The sequence below is a fragment of the Malania oleifera genome, chromosome 8, assembly GCF_029873635.1.
Source record: "Malania oleifera isolate guangnan ecotype guangnan chromosome 8, ASM2987363v1, whole genome shotgun sequence".
In the NCBI taxonomy this organism is placed as follows: Eukaryota; Viridiplantae; Streptophyta; class Magnoliopsida; order Santalales; family Ximeniaceae; genus Malania; species Malania oleifera.
This window is the reverse complement of record NC_080424.1, coordinates 38,250,955-38,268,589: the sequence shown is the minus strand read 5'-3', so window position 1 is coordinate 38,268,589 and position 17,635 is coordinate 38,250,955. Positions and strand designations below refer to the sequence as shown.

The following is a 17,635-nucleotide window of genomic DNA, read 5'->3' as shown; positions in this document are numbered from 1 at the left end:
CTTTCTTAGTACCATCAAGCACTTCAGTTTCTTTATATTCCTATGAAACTTTAGATGTCTTAGTTCTCTTCCTAATTCCAAGGGGATTATCATCCTCCTCCTAATCAACATCTTGAGTTGTATTTTCATTGGCAATAGTTACATCACCCTCATTGGAAATCTTATTACTTTAATTATTCTAGTTCATCTTTTGCCTCAATTTCCTCACGTTGTAACACTATATGGTGGGAAAATGACTCAATAGATCTAGACTCATTTGGAGTGGAAGATAGATCAGGTGTGGTGAGTGACATGTTTATTATCAAAATAGAGAAAAATATTAATCCATTTCTGATAAGATCAAAATGAATCACCTAATCAAAATAAGTTCCCTTATTCAATGTCCTACTTGTTCAAATTTATTGAATATTCATGGCGACATAATATCATTTTTCACTTGTTTTTCTGATTAGAAAATAATCCACCAAATCAAAAATTTAGGAGGCAATCAACTATTTATATTTTAAAATGAAAATTTATAAACAAATATAAAATTATTACAGCATCCAAAGCATGTATAGTGTAATATATCTTAAAGTCATAATAAACTAATGAGACCAACATCACAAATATACAACTAGTCAAGAGTCAACTTACAACTAACAAATCATTTAATATTAATTAGTAATATAAAGAGAATGTGTGTGTGTGTGTGTGTGCACGAAATGGGGCTTAGTACAAAGCAGCTTGAAGGGAGAATGGCAATGTTCGCCTTAATGCTCTTCCCCTTCCTCCTTTGTTCTCAAAATCGAACCCTAGTCGATTGATCTTTTCTTGATGTCGAACTTTCCTTGTCGTCCATCATTCTATCAGTTCTCTTTTTTAAATTCCAAAACATAGTTAGTTGAACATTTATCGGAGTTGACTCTTGACAATCATCTCACTCTGTCACTCTGAGTTCGACCATAAGGAGAGTTTTTCTCCCAGAAATTGATCTTTAAGGCTTCCGCTATAGTCGTAGCATGAGAAAATCCTTTTGATTATAACTTGGCAATCCCTCCTCAAACTTGATTCCTCTTCAAATAGAACACCCCAACAATCTTTCGAGCATCCCTTCGGTAACTCATCCTTGCTTTCAGAGACGATTGATGTATCCTCTTTCAGTCTTTAGAGAACTCTCGTATGTAATTCTGATTCCCTTGAGTGGTGGGCGAGTTTGGCTATTTGGCTTTCCGCTCTGATTCATTGGAGTTTGTTTTGAAGAATGGGGGTGACTAGTGGCTTGTCAGGAAAGAAGTTGTTTGGATGGGGAGGTCATTCCTTAGTGCGAGTCGAATGTAGAATCTTCTATGCCAGCCGTCTTGAGCCCCCAATTTTTGAGATTACGGAAAATTCAGGGAGAAATTTTTAGTATATTCTTCTAAAGAAAGAGGAATTTATTTGGATCATGAAGATGTTGGGAGTAGTATGTGAAGGAAAGAGGGAAATAGAAGAATTTAATCGAGGAGGCTTGTACCTAGGAGGTGAAGGAACTTGGGCCTGAATTAAATTGCGATTCTACAACAAAGGGAGATTCCTTCTAATGGAGAAGGGGATCATTGGAGGAAAACATAGCATTTTATGTGTTCTTGAGAGTAAGCACAATGAAGGAGGGAGAAATCTTTTTGAAGCTCGTCTGTAGCTTTCTTGTGATAATAACAAGCATATTGCTGTTAGATGTTCAGATCATGGTTCCTTAAAAGTGATAAGACATGGGAGGTTGATGATGGAGCAGAGCTGGGGCTTAAGACAGTCGGAGAGGAGCACCTTCGCAGAAGTCGTTGAAGATGTGTTAATGAGGGGGAAGATAGATTTGAGAAGGAAATATGGGGAATCTCGTGATTTCAAGAAGGTTCTTTAACTTCCCTATCCAGCCTAAAGTCAAAATTGATTCCAAATTTAATACTGGTTGCAGGAGAGGGAAATTTGGGCCTGTATCAAGTGGGCTTCTTACAACTGTTAAATGGGTAGTTAAAGGACATGGGGTAAATGAGCCAAGCCTTTTCCAAAAAGGTGTTGGGGCTATGTTAGAGGACTAGAAAATAAATAATTATATCCAGTCTTGAGAAAATGCTAAAGAGCAAAGCGAGAAAGTGAGGGCCAAATTAATGAAGAGGTTAAAGAAGTAAGCCTAGAGGTTGAAGGTTTCAGTGAGCATAAGATGATTTCAACGTCTATGGATAAGATTAAGCGGCCTAAAGGCATGTTGAAAAAATTTTGGGGGAAGGGTGATTTAGCTAAAGGGCAGATAGAGTTTTTAGACGATATACTATTGCAGAGGGACAATCTAGAGGAACAAATACGACCATTAGTTTAGTAGAAAAAGAGCAATACCTTTTCCCAAAAACTAATCCAAGTTGCGGCAAGCGGTCTTTTTATGTTGAATATGAAAATACTCATCGAGATGATGATGATGAGAGGTGTTTTAGAAGCAGATGATGGTCTTAGCAGCTTTTGTGATTCTAACTTTGGCTTATTACTTGATTAACTAGGAAGTGAGATAGAGATGGGAGAAGTAAACAATTGGGAAGAACTTGCTAGGAATTTTTGCTTTAACGAAAGAACGGAATAGATACTATGAAATAAGAAGCAATTACTTACACCGTAACTAACACAGGAAGGGAGCCTTTTGTTTTTCTTTGATATGGGGCAAGGATTTGAAGGTTTTGTTAAGCACAAGTTTGATCAGAGTAAAATTTTTATTGATGAGGGACTTTTGCAACTTGCTCGTGAGCCTATTCTTGAAAAGGTGGTGGTTGGTGTTAGTCCTCCAAGTGTCAGGAGGGGCAATGATGAGGAGATAGGGGATCTAGTGGGTGATCTAAATTCTTTGGAACCTCGTAAAGGTATTCTTCGTACTTTGGTTCAGTCCTTTTTTCCTGTTGAGTCTTTGTGCCACAATGAGGGAATTGATAGGGGGAGTGTCATTGGTGTTGGCCAAGGGGCTAGTGAGAGGGACTACAAAGACTCAAACAAACTCTTATATGATGTGGGGTTAAAGTTAGTGAGTTCTTTAGGTTTTGAGGTTAAGTTGGGGTTGAGTCTAAAATCTTATAAGAGGATAAAAAAGAGGGTGGAGAAAGAATTAAAACTCTGGTTTCTTGCATCAATTATGGGGGAAGAAAGGGGACAGAGAAAGCGGGTAATCATGTTAGATTATGAAGATTATTAGTTGGAATGCTAGGGGTATAAGGGATGCTAAAAAGAGGTGTTTGATTACGGAGGTTTTACAAGGAACCTAGCCAATATTTTATTAATTCAGGAGATTAAGCTTGAGTTAGTAGATGAGGAGGTCGTTAGAAGGATTTGGGAAGGGCGGTGTAAGAATTAGGTTTTTGTACCCTCATAGGGCGTAGTGGGAGGCATTCTAGTAGTGTGGGATAGTTGGTCTATTACTAGAGTGGATATTTTAGTGGATTTTTCTCTCTTTCGGCCCTTTCAGAAATTAGAGATAGGGGTCAATGGTGGATTTCGTTTTTGTATTGTCCTTCTAGGCCTATGCTGGGGGGTTCTTTTAGGGATGAGCTTTATTTTGTTTCTAGTTTTTGCTCTCAAGGCGAACCACGTTGAGGTTCCAATATTCCTCTTATTTTTTGGAGACCAAAGAAATCACTTACACCTTTGTTTTCTATTGAAAGAAGGAAAAAACCAATACAACCGGTGTTTTCTACGGAGACAAGGAAACCAATACAAGATAGGTTACAAATGAAATTTCCTCTAAAGGAACGATTACAAATTTGAAGCTGAAAACTATCTCTCAAAGAATATTCAAAATTATGGCACAAAAGTTTTGGTGTTTCTCACAAAAGTAAGCAAATTTAGGGCACAGAAGAGATTAAGAGAGAATAAAAGCTTGGGCACTTTGAAATTCTATATATATATGTGTTCTCTAATGTTATTTAGGCTTTAGAGGGCTTACATATAGAGATTGGAGAAAAACTAGTTGTCTTTTGCTTGTTGCAGAAGGTCTGGTCAGTTCGGTCAACCGCTTACTGAGCCGAGCTGATTGGTTACTAGCCATTAGAAGAAAAGAAAAAAAAAGAAAAAACTGTTGCTGGCTAAACTGTGTAAACTAGTGGACCACCTTTAGGGGCTGGTTGACTGCCTCCAGCTTTTGCCCAAACCGATTGACCCCCCCGGTTGCAAAGCCTGGTTTGGGCTTCCTTTGTTTCCAATTTTCTAGTTTTAGTTTATTTGTGCTATGGTTTGTATATTCTTAGAGTTTTACAAGTTAAAACACATTACAATTGAGAGAATGAAGTACAAAATAAGTAGAACTTTAATTCTTCAAATAATCTTTGTATTCTTCAAACATCAATGGCTAAGTCCTGTTAAAAACAACTTAAGAACAAAACCATTAGTGTACAATAGTTTGTTATCATCAAAACTAGGTTCATGAAACCTTGGGGCTAACAATATGATCATTTTCTTATGATATTGGAATCTAGGAAAGTGCGTTGGCGCCTCACCCATTTTAGGTTCGAGAATATGTGGTTGGACCATGGCTCCTTTCAATCCTCTTTAGGTATTGGTGGAGTGAGGATATGAAGCAGGGTTGGGAGGGGTTTAAATTTATGAAGAAGTTGAAGAGGTTGAATGGAAAACTGAAAGTGTGGAATAGGGAGGTGTAGGGTTAAAATGTCCACTATTCTAGGAGATTTGGAAGAGTTTGATACAAAGGAAGAAGGAGTGAGCCTTCCAAGGGAGGAAGTGGCTAAAAGGGTTTCTCTGAAAAATGAATTGGAGGAGCTGATCTTTAAGGAAATGACAAGCTAGAGGTGAAAGACAAGGTTTAAATAGGTTAGAGATGGAGATTGTAATTCTCGATTTCTTCATAGGATGGCCAATGGTAAAATGAAAAAGAATTTGATTAGGGTGATGGAGGTGGATAAAAGGGGGGGGGGGGGTTATTATCACAGACTCTTAACAAATTGTTTTTGAGATCACTGATTTTTATTAAAATTTGTATCTTGAGGAGGATGAGAGTGGATGGAAGGTGGAAGGATTAGAGTGGGATCCTTTGTTTGTTGATTGGATAACCTGGTTAGAGTGACCTTTTGAGGAAGAGGAAGTTAGGGCTATAGTTTTTGGGATGAAGAGCGATAAAGCTCTTGGGCTGGATGGTTTTAATTTTGCTTTTTATCAAGATTGTTGGATGGTGATGAAGAATGACCTATTGGAGTTTTTAAGGAATTCTATTGGAATGGGGTTCTTAGTAAGAGGACAATCTACATTTATCACTTTGCTACCAAAGAAAATTAGGTCCATCAAGATTCCTAATTATAGACCAATTAGCTTAGTTTCTAGTGTTTATAAAATAATCATTAAAGTGCTAGCTAATAGATTAAGTGTGCTTGATAGGACCATTTCTAAAGCCCAAACTACATTTGTGGGGGGGAAGGCAGACTATGGATGCAATTTTGATTGCGAATGAAACCGTTGAGGATATGAGGTGAAGGAAGAATAAGGGGCTTGTTTTTTAGTTGGATTTTGAAAAATCTTATGATAGAGTGAGCTGGAATTTTTTGGATATGATTTGAGTGATGAATTGGTTTGGTGAAAGATGGCGCAAATGGATGAAAGGTTGTATGCATAATGTGAGTTTTGCAGTGATAGTGAATGGAGAGCCTAAATCTTGGTTTTGGGCCACGAGGGGGATTAGACAAGGGGATCCTCTTCCTCCATTTTCGTTTGTGTTAGTGGCGAATGTTTTGAGTTGGTTGGTTGATAGGGTGGTGGATAGAGGTTTGGCGAAAGGGCTTAAAGTGGGCAGGGTGGAGATTATGAGGTCACACCTTCAGTTTGTAGATGATTCTATTTTTTTCCCTGGAGGACCATAAGCCTTTTGTTCTAAATATAGTGGGGCTTCTTCATATTTTTGAAAGGGTCTCGGGGTTGAAGATTAATACGGGAAAGAGTGGATCATGGCCGTTACTGTGCTTGTAGAGAGTGTTAGGGAATTAGCTTTGGAAGTTGGGTATGCTGAGTTGGGGTGGCCGATGTCCTATTTAGGGGTTCTTTTTGGGGGTAGTCCTCGATTAGCTAGTTTTTTGGATGCAGTGGTCGAAAGAGTGTCCTAGCATTTAGACAGGTGGAAGGGAGCCCTTTGTTCTTTGAGAGGGAGGATTACTCTAATTCAGGCGTGTCTTTCTAGTATGCTGTTGTATATATATATTTTTTTCTAGTTTTAAAATTCCAATGGGAATCGCTAGTAAGATTAAGAGAATTATGAGAGATTCTTTGTGGTCAGGGGTAGGGGACTTTAAGGATCACTTGGTGAATTGGGAGGTGGTGTGTAGGATTAAGAGTGAGGGTGGTTTGGGACTTAGAAATTTGGTGCCTAAGAACATGTCTCTTTTGGCTAAATGGCTTTGGTGGTTCCTGTTAGAGGTTTCCTCCTTGCGGCATAAAGTTATCAAAAGTAAATTGGACTTGATGGGAATGGGTGGGATACTAATTTGGGTTCTAGATGTTCTTTGGAAAGCTCGTGGAAAGCTATTTCCTATATTTACGCTTTCTCTATTCCCCATACCAAGTTTGTGATGGGTAAGGGATGCCACATTCGGATTTGAAAAGATTTATGGTTTGGAAATGTTGTTTTGGCCTTCTCTTTTCCTCGCTTATTTCGTTTGAGCTCAGGGAAAAATGATCCCATTTCTTATTCTATTGTAGGTTTAGGCGATTCTGTACCTTCTTGGGATTTTCATTTTAGGAGAGCCTTGAATGATATGGAAACTATTGAATTATCTTCTTTGTTGGTTTTGTTGAAACATTGTAGGGAATCTTCCATGGATGATTGTTGATCTTGGTTGTTGGATTCCTCGGGTATTTTTTCGTGTAACTCTTTCTTTGATTTCCTGGTTGGTACCAATCACTACTTTCCACTGTACAAAGTAATCTGGAAGGTGAAAATCCCCCATCAAATTAAAGCATTTCTTTGGTAGGTTGTGCTTAATAGGATAAATGCTAATGATTTGCTGCAGATGAGGAGACCTTTAAAGGCTCTATCTTGTGATAAATGTATGCTTTGTTTTGATTGTTCAGAATCTATATGTCATCTTTTCTTGCATTGCGGTTTTGCATGGAAGGTTTGGAACAAGTTATTTAATTATTTTGGGGAAAGCTGGGTTTGTCCCAAACAGTGGAGGTGTTCTTTGCAATATCTTTTGTGGGGATTCCCTGATTTTGTTAAGGAGATATCTTCTCTCCTGTTTGTACATTCTTTCTTTATCTAATGAATGTCTTATTCTATAAAAAAAAAAAATAATAGTAATATAATAACTTTGATAAAACAACACCCTCCATGAGAACGATGACCCACACAATCAAGCTCCTTTTGTTCTGCATCATAAAATTAACAAATTAGATATCCAGTTTGTTGAATATCCAATGACAATTTTTTCCCCTAATAAATATTGTATTTCCTTCTCTGGATATTTAAAAGAAGAAGAAGAATATAGGAGACCCATGACCATGAGTACTGCTTGTCTTTGAACCCCAAACTGTTTGTAGTTTGTACATCAGTACATAATTACCACTAGCAGATGTGCATATCCAACAAAATGAATGATAATGCTGGAAAGAAATAATGAAAAGAGGGAAAGAGAACCTAAACTGCTGGAGGACCAGATTTGTTAAACAACTGAGGGGGCAGGGACCTCTCAGAGGAGCAGAGGTGTGTATGTGCACATGCTGCAGAGGAGGAAGACACCAGCAAATGCAGCCCCAAGCTTAGTAAATCTTATAAGGAGCACACAACACATCAAATCTACTCGAGAATTGCATGACATAGCCACGAGCTTAGTAAATCTTCGAATCAGCACACAGCACACCAGATCTACACTAGATTTGCGAATGTCAAGGGCCAAAGAGCCCACTACTCACCTCTCCACATAGCAAGCTCAACAGATAAAGGACACAGGTGCACAGTGAAGGGGCGAAGTGGCAGCTGTTGAAAGTTGAAAACTTGAAAAGTTAAATTCTAAAGCTAGAGCCTTTGATTCGTTTGAAGTTAAAAGTTGAATGCCATTGAGGCAGTGAATACCCGTGTAAGACATGGCCATACCCCCTTAGTGCCTTTTTTTACTTGCAGTTTAATAATATAAATAATTATTTTATATTATATACATTTTAAAATATTATATTTGTTAAAGCTTGATATACATTATTAGATTACTACTTTTCTGAACAACTGAAGCTTTTAGGTAAAGTGGTAATCTAACAAGATTCTATATAAAACCTTGAGAAAGCTCGCAGGCTCGTGAGTTGAGTAGCTGGAGGCTCAAAACTTGATTCAATTGGAAGCTCAAGTAGCTCAAAATCAACTCGAACCCAGTCGAGTTGAATCAAATTCTGGGTCAAGCTGAGCTTGAGTAACTAGTGAGTAGGCTTGACTTGCTTACAACCCTACCTCCTTGTGAGTGCACCCTTTTAGATTTTTTTGGGGGTCTTTTGTTGTCTGGCCTCACAAGATATTGGCGGCAGCACTTTTGTAATGGATACTTGTATTGTTTATTCTGTTTTTATGTTCTTTCTTTGCTGCATTATAGATTTTCTGCTTTCCTAGTTTTCTAGGGAGGACGACTCCTCTAAATAATGTACTCTGATTCTCGATTATAATAATATTATTTTCTGTGCTTAAAAAAAAAAAAACATGTTGGGTGTGCTTGTGATCTTTGGAGGCTTTTTTGCTTAGGGTAGAAGACAATAAGCTCCCTTGAGGTTTGGCAAAAAGAGAGAGACCTCTTTGAGGTTTCAAAAATCCCATGGACCTCCCTTAAGGTTTCAAAAATACCACTGACATTCTTAGACTGTTAATTTTTGGGACACTTACAAACCCCACCAAAGATTTGTATTTTTGCAAAGTATAAGGGAAAGCTTGTGTCTTTTTGGCAAACCTCAAGGGAGTTCTATGGAATTCTTGAAACTTCAGTGGAGGTTTCTAAATTTTTTTAAACCTCAAGAGAGGTTAGTGTCTTTTATCCTTTTGTTTATGTTGTGCTGTTTTTTGTAGGTCTTTAGAGTATTTGTTAGAGAGAGGAGTTTAACATTATTAAAGGCATTATGTGACCTTGCAGCTACTTTCGGATAGAGTTATCTTCGACTTCTTTATGTGCCTATTCTTCTGGTTGCTTCAAAGGACCCTGATTTTCATATCTTTCATATTTTCAATGTGATTGGCTGTTGCGATCTGCTTGATGTCTTCCATTGTTTTGTGTATTTATTTCATTTTCATAATTTTTATTTTATTTATTTATTTATCCAGATTTAAGGATTAAGGAGGATACCTTTTCCTCCCCATTGTATATTTTCCTCTCTTAACAAAATTTCTTCTATCCAAAAAAAGAAAGTTAACTGCAGTTGAATACTGAGGCTTGACCATGTTATGAAAATTCTTTTGGGCAGGCAGCGGTACTTAAGGAAGAATTTAACATTGATTTGCGTGTTATGGGAATTACTGGGTCAAGTACAATGCTTTTAAGTGACACGTAAGTCGCAAATTTCTTTATGATTTTTTTTTTCCTAGGCTGCATGAGTATTCTTAATTTAAAGTGTTACAGTATCATAAATTTTTATATGTTGGAGCTGATTTCTATAGAAGCATATTTGTGTGGCTTTATCCACCTTTATTCTGCTATTTTAATCTACCTTTTTATTTTTTCACTAATATTTTTACTTGTAAGTGCTCAGTATTTATAGTGCAGGTTTTTTTAAAGGGCTGTTGTGTTGAGGGTGTTGACCATGATTGGGTGCTATAGTTGTGTTGGTGGTTGTTTCTTTCTCTTTTTTGCTCTTTATGTTTGAGGATTCCTTATCCTCCCTTTTTACAACTTTTTCTCCTTGCTATCTTAATAAATTTTTTTTTTCCTGTAAAAAATAAAATAGATAATAGTGAAAAAAATAATATTAGGCTTAGGATACTCACTAATAGCTGTAATCTTATCAAGATCATTTGCTTTTGCGCAGAAACCTCCAAAACAAGAAAGAGCACATAGGCTTGAGAAAGCTACACTTCTTTTTTTTTTTTTTGATCAATTGGGTAAATATATATTGATCAAAGAGTATATACACTGTACACTGGGCATCCCCAGGATAAAGGGGAAATAACCCCTATCATGGAAACAATCAAAATCATCAAAATGGGATTACAAGGCAACCCGGGCATACCCAGGGGCCAACTTGGCCAACAAGAAAATCAAATCTAACGATACATGCCATCTATTTAATTCAAAAATCTCCTAGGTAATGGAGAACAGATCATATTTATCAAATACAATTCTGAAGACATGCCTTTGAATCACCTTGACCAAGTCCTCAGGAGATATGTACGCACCTTCAAATTTCTTCCTATTCCTGAAATGCCACAGGAAATACACGGCAGTCATAAGGCCAACTCTCCTCCCCACTGCCTGGTAGCCCGTTCCTTTAACTTCCTTATGGAGCCATTTGGCAGCAGCCTTCAATGTAGTCATTGCTCTTTTAAGCCCCATCTACACTCTAATTCGGTCCCACACCAATGAGGAGAACTTGCACTGAAAGAATAGGTGGTCTCCCGCCTCAACTTCTTTTAGTAGCATATAACTTGGTTTTGTTAGCGTGACAAAAAAACAGAGGAAGATTACTGACTGTTCCTTTGTAGTCCTACTATAGACCACCATGTATCAAAATACACCACTATAAATTTTCCTTTAAATGGCTGCAAAACATGAGTCACAACCCTCATAGAGGGCATCAGAGAGTACAAAAGGCATGACCAACCACTCAACTAAACCTTCATGAGTCGTTAGTGCAGTTTTCCACTCATCTCTTTGGCTAATTTTAATCTGGTGGCATCCACTGTTTGAGATTTGATCAGTCTAGGAATACCAACTAGAGCAAGCGACATATCAAGCGTATCTTCAATTCTTGTTATAAGAAACCTGTACTTACTGTAATCTTGTTAATGTCTCTCCAATCTATGCACATCCTCCAAAAATCCATCTTTCTTAGGGGTCAAAAAGGTTATGACAACACAAGGACTATGGCTTTGCCTTGCAAGCTCTCCCACCTACATATTCAATTCAGCATGCTGCTTGGGACGTAATTTGTAGTTGAGATGATTAAGTTACAGGGTAAGAGAACCAGATTTTTGTTTTTTTTTTTTGATAAAAGAAAATTCGTTAGTGTACAGATGTACAGGAGACAGAGTTCAATAGAAAGGAGAATAAAATATCCTTTTAACACAAAAGCATTACAAAGGTAAGCAAAGAATCAAAGGAACAGTTACAACAAAGCCCCTTTCCAATGCATTTGAATATCTGAAAACAAAATTTTTTGACAGAAACCCAAAGAATGAGCCCCAAGAGAAACCTTGAAAGTTCCTCTATACCAAAGGAAATGCACAGAATTTGTTTTGCCATTGAAGATCTTGCATTCCTTTCAACTCACGAAAGATGTAACCTAAGAATAAAAGAGAAGAATGAAAAGGAAAAAAGAATTTAATAAAATAGAAGCTAAAAAACCTAATGCAATTCAAATTAAGCTAACAAATACAACTAATCATGCTGGATGTTCGAAAAAGTTATGCTGCCAAAAGACATTATAGAGGAAATCCACATGGAAGCTAAAACACAATTATGTCCCATATCAAATCATGAGAAGAAGCATGATCTCTAAAAGTCTGAGAGCTTCTCGCCAGAAGTACCCCTATAACAGACAAAATCTGCTCTGTGGCATGAAATCCTTGCATTCTTTTGCTTTCAAGAACCTTTAAAACCAGTCAATGATAAAGCCTCCAAAGAGTAGGGACACATTCCAGCATTCTACCAGCTAACAGAAAAAAAAAAATTCCATAAACACCAATTTGCTGAGCAGTGGTGAAATAAATGCAGCAGTTTTAGCATTTCACAATCAACTAACAACTTTGTAATTTGAGAACAATTTGAAGTACAACTTTGATGGATTGGTTCTCATTGTTAAAGATTCAAATTGCTTATGTTTATTATAGTGACAATAATCTATGAAAGTTGCCTTCTAGTACCATGGCTCTTAAATTTATTATTGTTATTATTATTATTATTATTATTATTGTTGTTGTTGTTGTTGTTATTATTTATTATTATTATTATTATTATTTTTCCATAGAGGCATAGACTTGTCTCAATGGAGGGAAACTCAAAAGGAGAAGGGAGAAGTGGCTGCCTTAGAGAAATTTGTTCAACACGTGCATGGGAACCATTTTATCCCTAGTACTGTAATGGTAGATTGTACTGCAGACTCTAATATTGCAAGCCATTACTATGATTGGTTGCGAAAAGGTATTCATGTAATTACCCCAAACAAAAAGGCAAATTCAGGGCCTCTTGATCAGGTAATTTAAATTTTGATTTTCTGTGTATAATTTTCACTGCTGCCTTTCATTGATAAGTCCCTATTTTTTGTTTTTTTTTTTACTTCACAGCAGTATTAATTTTTCTGTTATTCTAACATCTATTTATGATGATTTATTGGAAAGATACATGCACTATTTTTTAGTCTTATGAGGGATACATTCTCTGCAATCTTACCCTGTGCACCCACACGAATAGGGAATCCATGAACCTGATTTCTTTTGGTTGCACATGTCACTGGTTTAGTTTCCCTTATTCGTTTTGAAGTTTAAGATGTTATTCCTGAAGATGTACTGACAGCTCTAATGTATAAAATCTAGTACTGCGTGTAAAATTTTATTTGTAGGATAGTAAATTAAACTAGCCTCCTCTAAACTGATATCTGTTTGCTATGAAGGGAGTTATGATGGTTCGGAGGAAAAGATTTTTCTTTTTGTCTTTTACAGAGTTGAAATGACAATGGCATTTGAAGTCTTCAAAGAAGCTAATCATTGTCTGATCGAAGAGATTTGGTGCATCTTGTGTGTATATTCTATTTATTGCCATTTGGTGGGTTAACCCTTGTTAATGATAGAAATGGTGTGAGGTTGGATTTTGTGTTTTTGAGAGCATATCCACCTCAGGAGGTTCAGTGGTAAACTTAGATGGCTTACGAAATTAAGAGAGAAATTTCACTTCACTCGTAAATCTCTCATTTGAATTCTTAGGAAATTTCATTGTGTAGTTAAAATTTTGATTAATTTCGCTAAAATTTCGAGATTTCAATAAATTTCGGATGATTCGTTAAGATTTCTACAAAAGTTATGCAAGATGGAATTCGACTGCCATTTTGATTTCGAGGGTGAAGGAAAACTGGAAATTTCAATGTAAATTTCGACAATTTCATGGAAATTTAAGACCATGCTTGTCTCTATGGTGACTGTAGGGCATGAAAATAGAATGTTTCAGAAGATCAGTCCAGATCAAAGGAAAAACCTTATATCTGATACGACCATTGTCAGTGAAGGTGAATTTTTGTCTGTGCTTGAGCATGTGAAGGGGTTATCAAAGCATGCTGATTGGTAGCATTAGGAACTCGCTTGTGATTTGATCAACGAAAACAGAGAAATTTTGTGCAGGAATTTCCTGCAATGGCAAAGAATTTAGAAAAGACGGTGTCTGCAAGAGAACTCAGAGCAAATGCTTGATCCTGAAGGAACCTGATTTTTGACTGTCAGGATCAAGTGCTTACCAGTTCGCCTAAAAGCAATTGCTATTAGGGAGGATGCAACTTTATTTCCTTATACTCCTGGCAGCACAGAGCCCCACACTAAGTGGCAGGTGGGCATAGGTGCTGCACCATTTCTGGTGCCAACGGGCGGCCTGCTACATTCTCCAACAAGCTGGGTAGACTGCTGGCCCCCATAAAGCCAACAATCTCCCCCCCAGAAGCTACCCTGGGAGCGCTCATACTCGTGACCTACTCTGATACCAATTGTCAGGATCAAACGCTTTCCAGTTCGCCTAAAAGCAATTGCTATTAGGGAGGGCGCAACTTTATTTCCTTATACTCCTGGAAGCGCAGAGCCCCGCACTAAGTGGAAGGTGGGCATAGGGGATGCGCCATTTCTGGTGCGAACGGGCGGCCCACTACGTTCTCCAACAAGCTGGGTAGATTTCTGGCCCCCATAAAGCAAACAGTGACCACATTATGCATCATCTCCCCTTGCTTGTTTGGAGTGGGCCCTGCGAAAAGTGGGCAAGTTGAGTTCAAGGGGAATGGCGTGGGCTTGGAATGAGCTGGACGTGGTATTATTAATATTTAGTTGCATTTGGGGCAGATTTTGGGTATTTTAAAAGATTCTGTTATGAATCCTGGGCGGGCTTTAGTTAGCTCTGCTCATATAGGCCTGATGGACACACAGCCCACTAATAGTGTTCAGGCCCATTATAAAAGTAAGAAGCTGAGATTAAATGCAGATGATTGAAAGATCTTGCCCCTCTAATAAGGTGGCTCCTCTTTCTTTGCAGACAAAAGGCAAACTCATTTATTCCTAAAAACAGTGCTCTGCAATTGGAGAAGGAATCAGTTACATCTTAGGAAACTGGATCCATGGGTCTTGGTAGGCAGATTTCAGGGAAATCTGGAAATTTGGCTGATGTATCGGCTTCCTTTTTGGTTGAGAATTGTGATCTTGATGAGAGATTGACTAATGTGCATCCCTCGTTATCTACTGGTAGGGGTAGGGATACAATGGTTAAAACAGTTGGTGGGGATGATGACCAGGTTAAGCACGGAGTTGTGAGGAATCAGAATAGAGATGAGGGAACCAGCTGTGATAAGGGAAGGAGCAGCAAGGTTTATTTTCACTGGGCAGCATTGCAGGTGGATGTAAATGGTCAAAAGAGGGATTCAAATGAAAAAATTAGTTATGGTGGGGAGAGAAAACAATGGGGACATATGTGGGAGGATGAGCGTGTTGGTGAAAGTGAGTTTGCATGTGATGACAGTTGGTTATTGGATGATTTTTGAGAACACTATGGATATGCCTGAGACATCTGATTTACTTGGGGACCTGTCATATTTGCCTCCATCCTAAATTACACAATTGTTACAAGCGACCTCCAAATGCACAATACCGTAAATGTGTTTGGTGAGGAGGTGGAGGATGAGTGTGATAGTATGGGTGAATCTCATAAAGGACTACTGCAGCTGTTAATTGTAACCCATGGCTTCAGGTATGGATTTGATAGTAATGGAACTATTAAAGAAAATAAAACATCAAGCTCAGGCACTATGGATTTGGGGGAACGTGAGTTACTGATTCAGAAAGATAGGGGACCTTGGACTATGGAAGGAACTCTGAAAATGTACAGGTTGGTGTTCACTGCTTGAAGAAGGCTGCTGGTCTTCAAAACATTGTAGTTGAGGAAGGAACTTTTGCTTTATGCTAGAGAGAGAGAGAGAGGGGGGGGGGGGGGGAGGAGGAGAATGGAGAAGATATTACCATTTGTTCTTTAGGGGGTGAGAGAGACAATTCAGATCTGCAAGCCCTTTTGGAAGAGATGAGTATTAAATCGGTGAGTCCTTTAGGGAAAGAAGTCAGAGAAGGGAGATCATTTGCTCAAGTGAGAGGTGGTATGCAGGTTGAAGGAAGGAGGGTTGGGTCTTGGTCATTTGATATCCAAAAACACAACCCTTTTTGGCTAAATCGTCATGGCGGCTTCCCTTGGAGGTTAATTTCCTATGGCACAAAAGAATAAATAGTAAACACCAACAATCTTGCAAAGTAGGAGGCCTTCTAAAGTTTTGTCTAACATCATTTGTGGTAGTTGCTTTGAGGATGTGTCTCATTTATTTCTACATTTGTGGGAGTTCTTGTGGAAGTGTGGTCTTTGTGTCTGTGATATGGAGAATTTGGTTGGAAACTATTTCTTGTTTATTTCTTTTTTTTTTTTCCTTGAGGCCCCATTTGGAACTTGGAAAACACAAGGGAAAGGAAAGGAAAATTTGAAAGAATCTATTTTTTTCATGTTTGGTAATCAAGGAAAGTAATAAAGGAAATAAAATATACACTAAATTAATGAACAAAAATTTAATTTACACATCATGAACATTTAATTTAGTTTAATTTACACATCATTAACATTTAATACTAAATTAATAAACGAACATTTAATTTTACACATCATTAACATTTGATGTTCCTAAGTTTTAATCATATTAGAACAAATTTTCATTTTCAATAGTATTTAGTATGGAGAGAATATAATGGAAAACGAATTTCCTTCTTGTTTTCCTTACCTTGCCCCAAACAATCTTTGATCCAAACAGGCTCTGAAAGGGATTATCAATGGGGCTTCCTTGGGACTGAGTGCTGTATTTGTCTTCTCTTTGGCTTCTAGCACAAGCTGTTTTAAGGGCTTCTGTTTTCAGGATGTCAACTGAGACTCTGTAGCTTTATTAAGTTGATGCTGGTTTTTCTTCTCTCTTTTTTCACAAGTGAGGATTTCTTGTTCTCCTTTATTGTATCTGTTTCTCCTTGCTAGTTTCATTAAAGCTTCTTTTTCTATCAAAAGAGAAAGGTGAAGAAAGACCTGCAAGAATATGAAAGTTGCAGTTTTCAGTGAATTACAATGGCAGGGGTTTTCTTATTTCAGTTTTGTTGGTTCTTTCTTCTTTTTCATTTTTTTTTCTTTTTTCCCTTTTGTTGTTTTTTCTTTGACTGTTTATTTTCCTTTCTTAAGTTGCAGTCTCTTTTTCTTCTTCCCTAATATATTTCTTTTCATTCAAATAAAAAAAAGCATGTCCGTTAACAAGAATCTGAAATTTTACAATCAAGGAAAGAAAAATAAAAGAACATGACGAATGTCTGGGTACCGGGCTTACAAGGCTGATATAAAATAATTTCAATTAAGATAGTAAAACATAAAACCTTTCTGAAGTTGTAAGAAGTCACCCTTTTTTGTCAAGACACTTATTTCAAAGTTAGCCGATTTTGTGCTCAGGAGCAATGAAATCATAGAGTGATTGAGAATATTATGTAAGGATTGAGTATATCTATTAAGTATCAATTAAACACCATGAATAAATAATAAGAAAATACAGTGTAAGTTTGTCAAAATGATAAATGAAGAATCTTTGCATGAATCAATCACATGTTCTGTTGGACTGAGACTGGATACCTAAGCCTGTGCAGAAGGCTTACTTTAAGCAAAGCATAGGTTTTAAATTAAGAACAAAGAAAATGAACTTTTGACCATGAGTGGATGCCTAAGCTTTGGTGGAAGACTTAAGTTGAGCGAACCATGGGGACTCAATTCATGGTTGATGATCAAAATAAACTTATGGCTCTAAAATGAGCACACAAAAGTGATTTGGCCGTGTGTTTGCACCTGAGTGGGAGTCTCAAATTGCTTGCATATGGCTAAATTCTTAGTAGTGCAAAAGCCTCCATGACGAGGGAGCCAAATTACTAAAAATCATAGACATCAACCAAAATAAACATTCTTTTTTCTTTCAGCTCATTCATGTAAAATAGTTAATCTTCTTGAAATAATAAAATCATAACAATAACAACAACAAACCAAACCTTAAGTCCCACTAGGTGGGGTTGGTTACATGAATCCTTTTCCCCCAATTTATCTGATCATGGACGATTCCCTTCAAAAGATTTAGAGCCATTAAATCCTTATCATTTCATCCCAAGTTAATTTAAGTCTACCCCTACACCTTCTATTACCCCTCACAATAACTAATTCATTTTTCT

General features: G+C 37.4%; 1 protein-coding gene across 4 annotated transcripts in view; it reads left to right on the top strand.

Moving 5' to 3' along the window:
• Positions 1-17,635, top strand: part of LOC131161999 (bifunctional aspartokinase/homoserine dehydrogenase 1, chloroplastic-like) — an 84,038-nt gene that overhangs the window by 49,528 nt on the left and 16,875 nt on the right. For all 4 annotated transcript variants that reach the window (XM_058118087.1, XM_058118085.1, XM_058118084.1 and 1 more), the window contains 2 exons: positions 9,424-9,506; positions 12,142-12,367. In XM_058118087.1, coding sequence (XP_057974070.1) covers positions 9,424-9,506; positions 12,142-12,367 — 309 coding nt within the window. The remainder of the gene's footprint in view (positions 1-9,423; positions 9,507-12,141; positions 12,368-17,635) is intronic.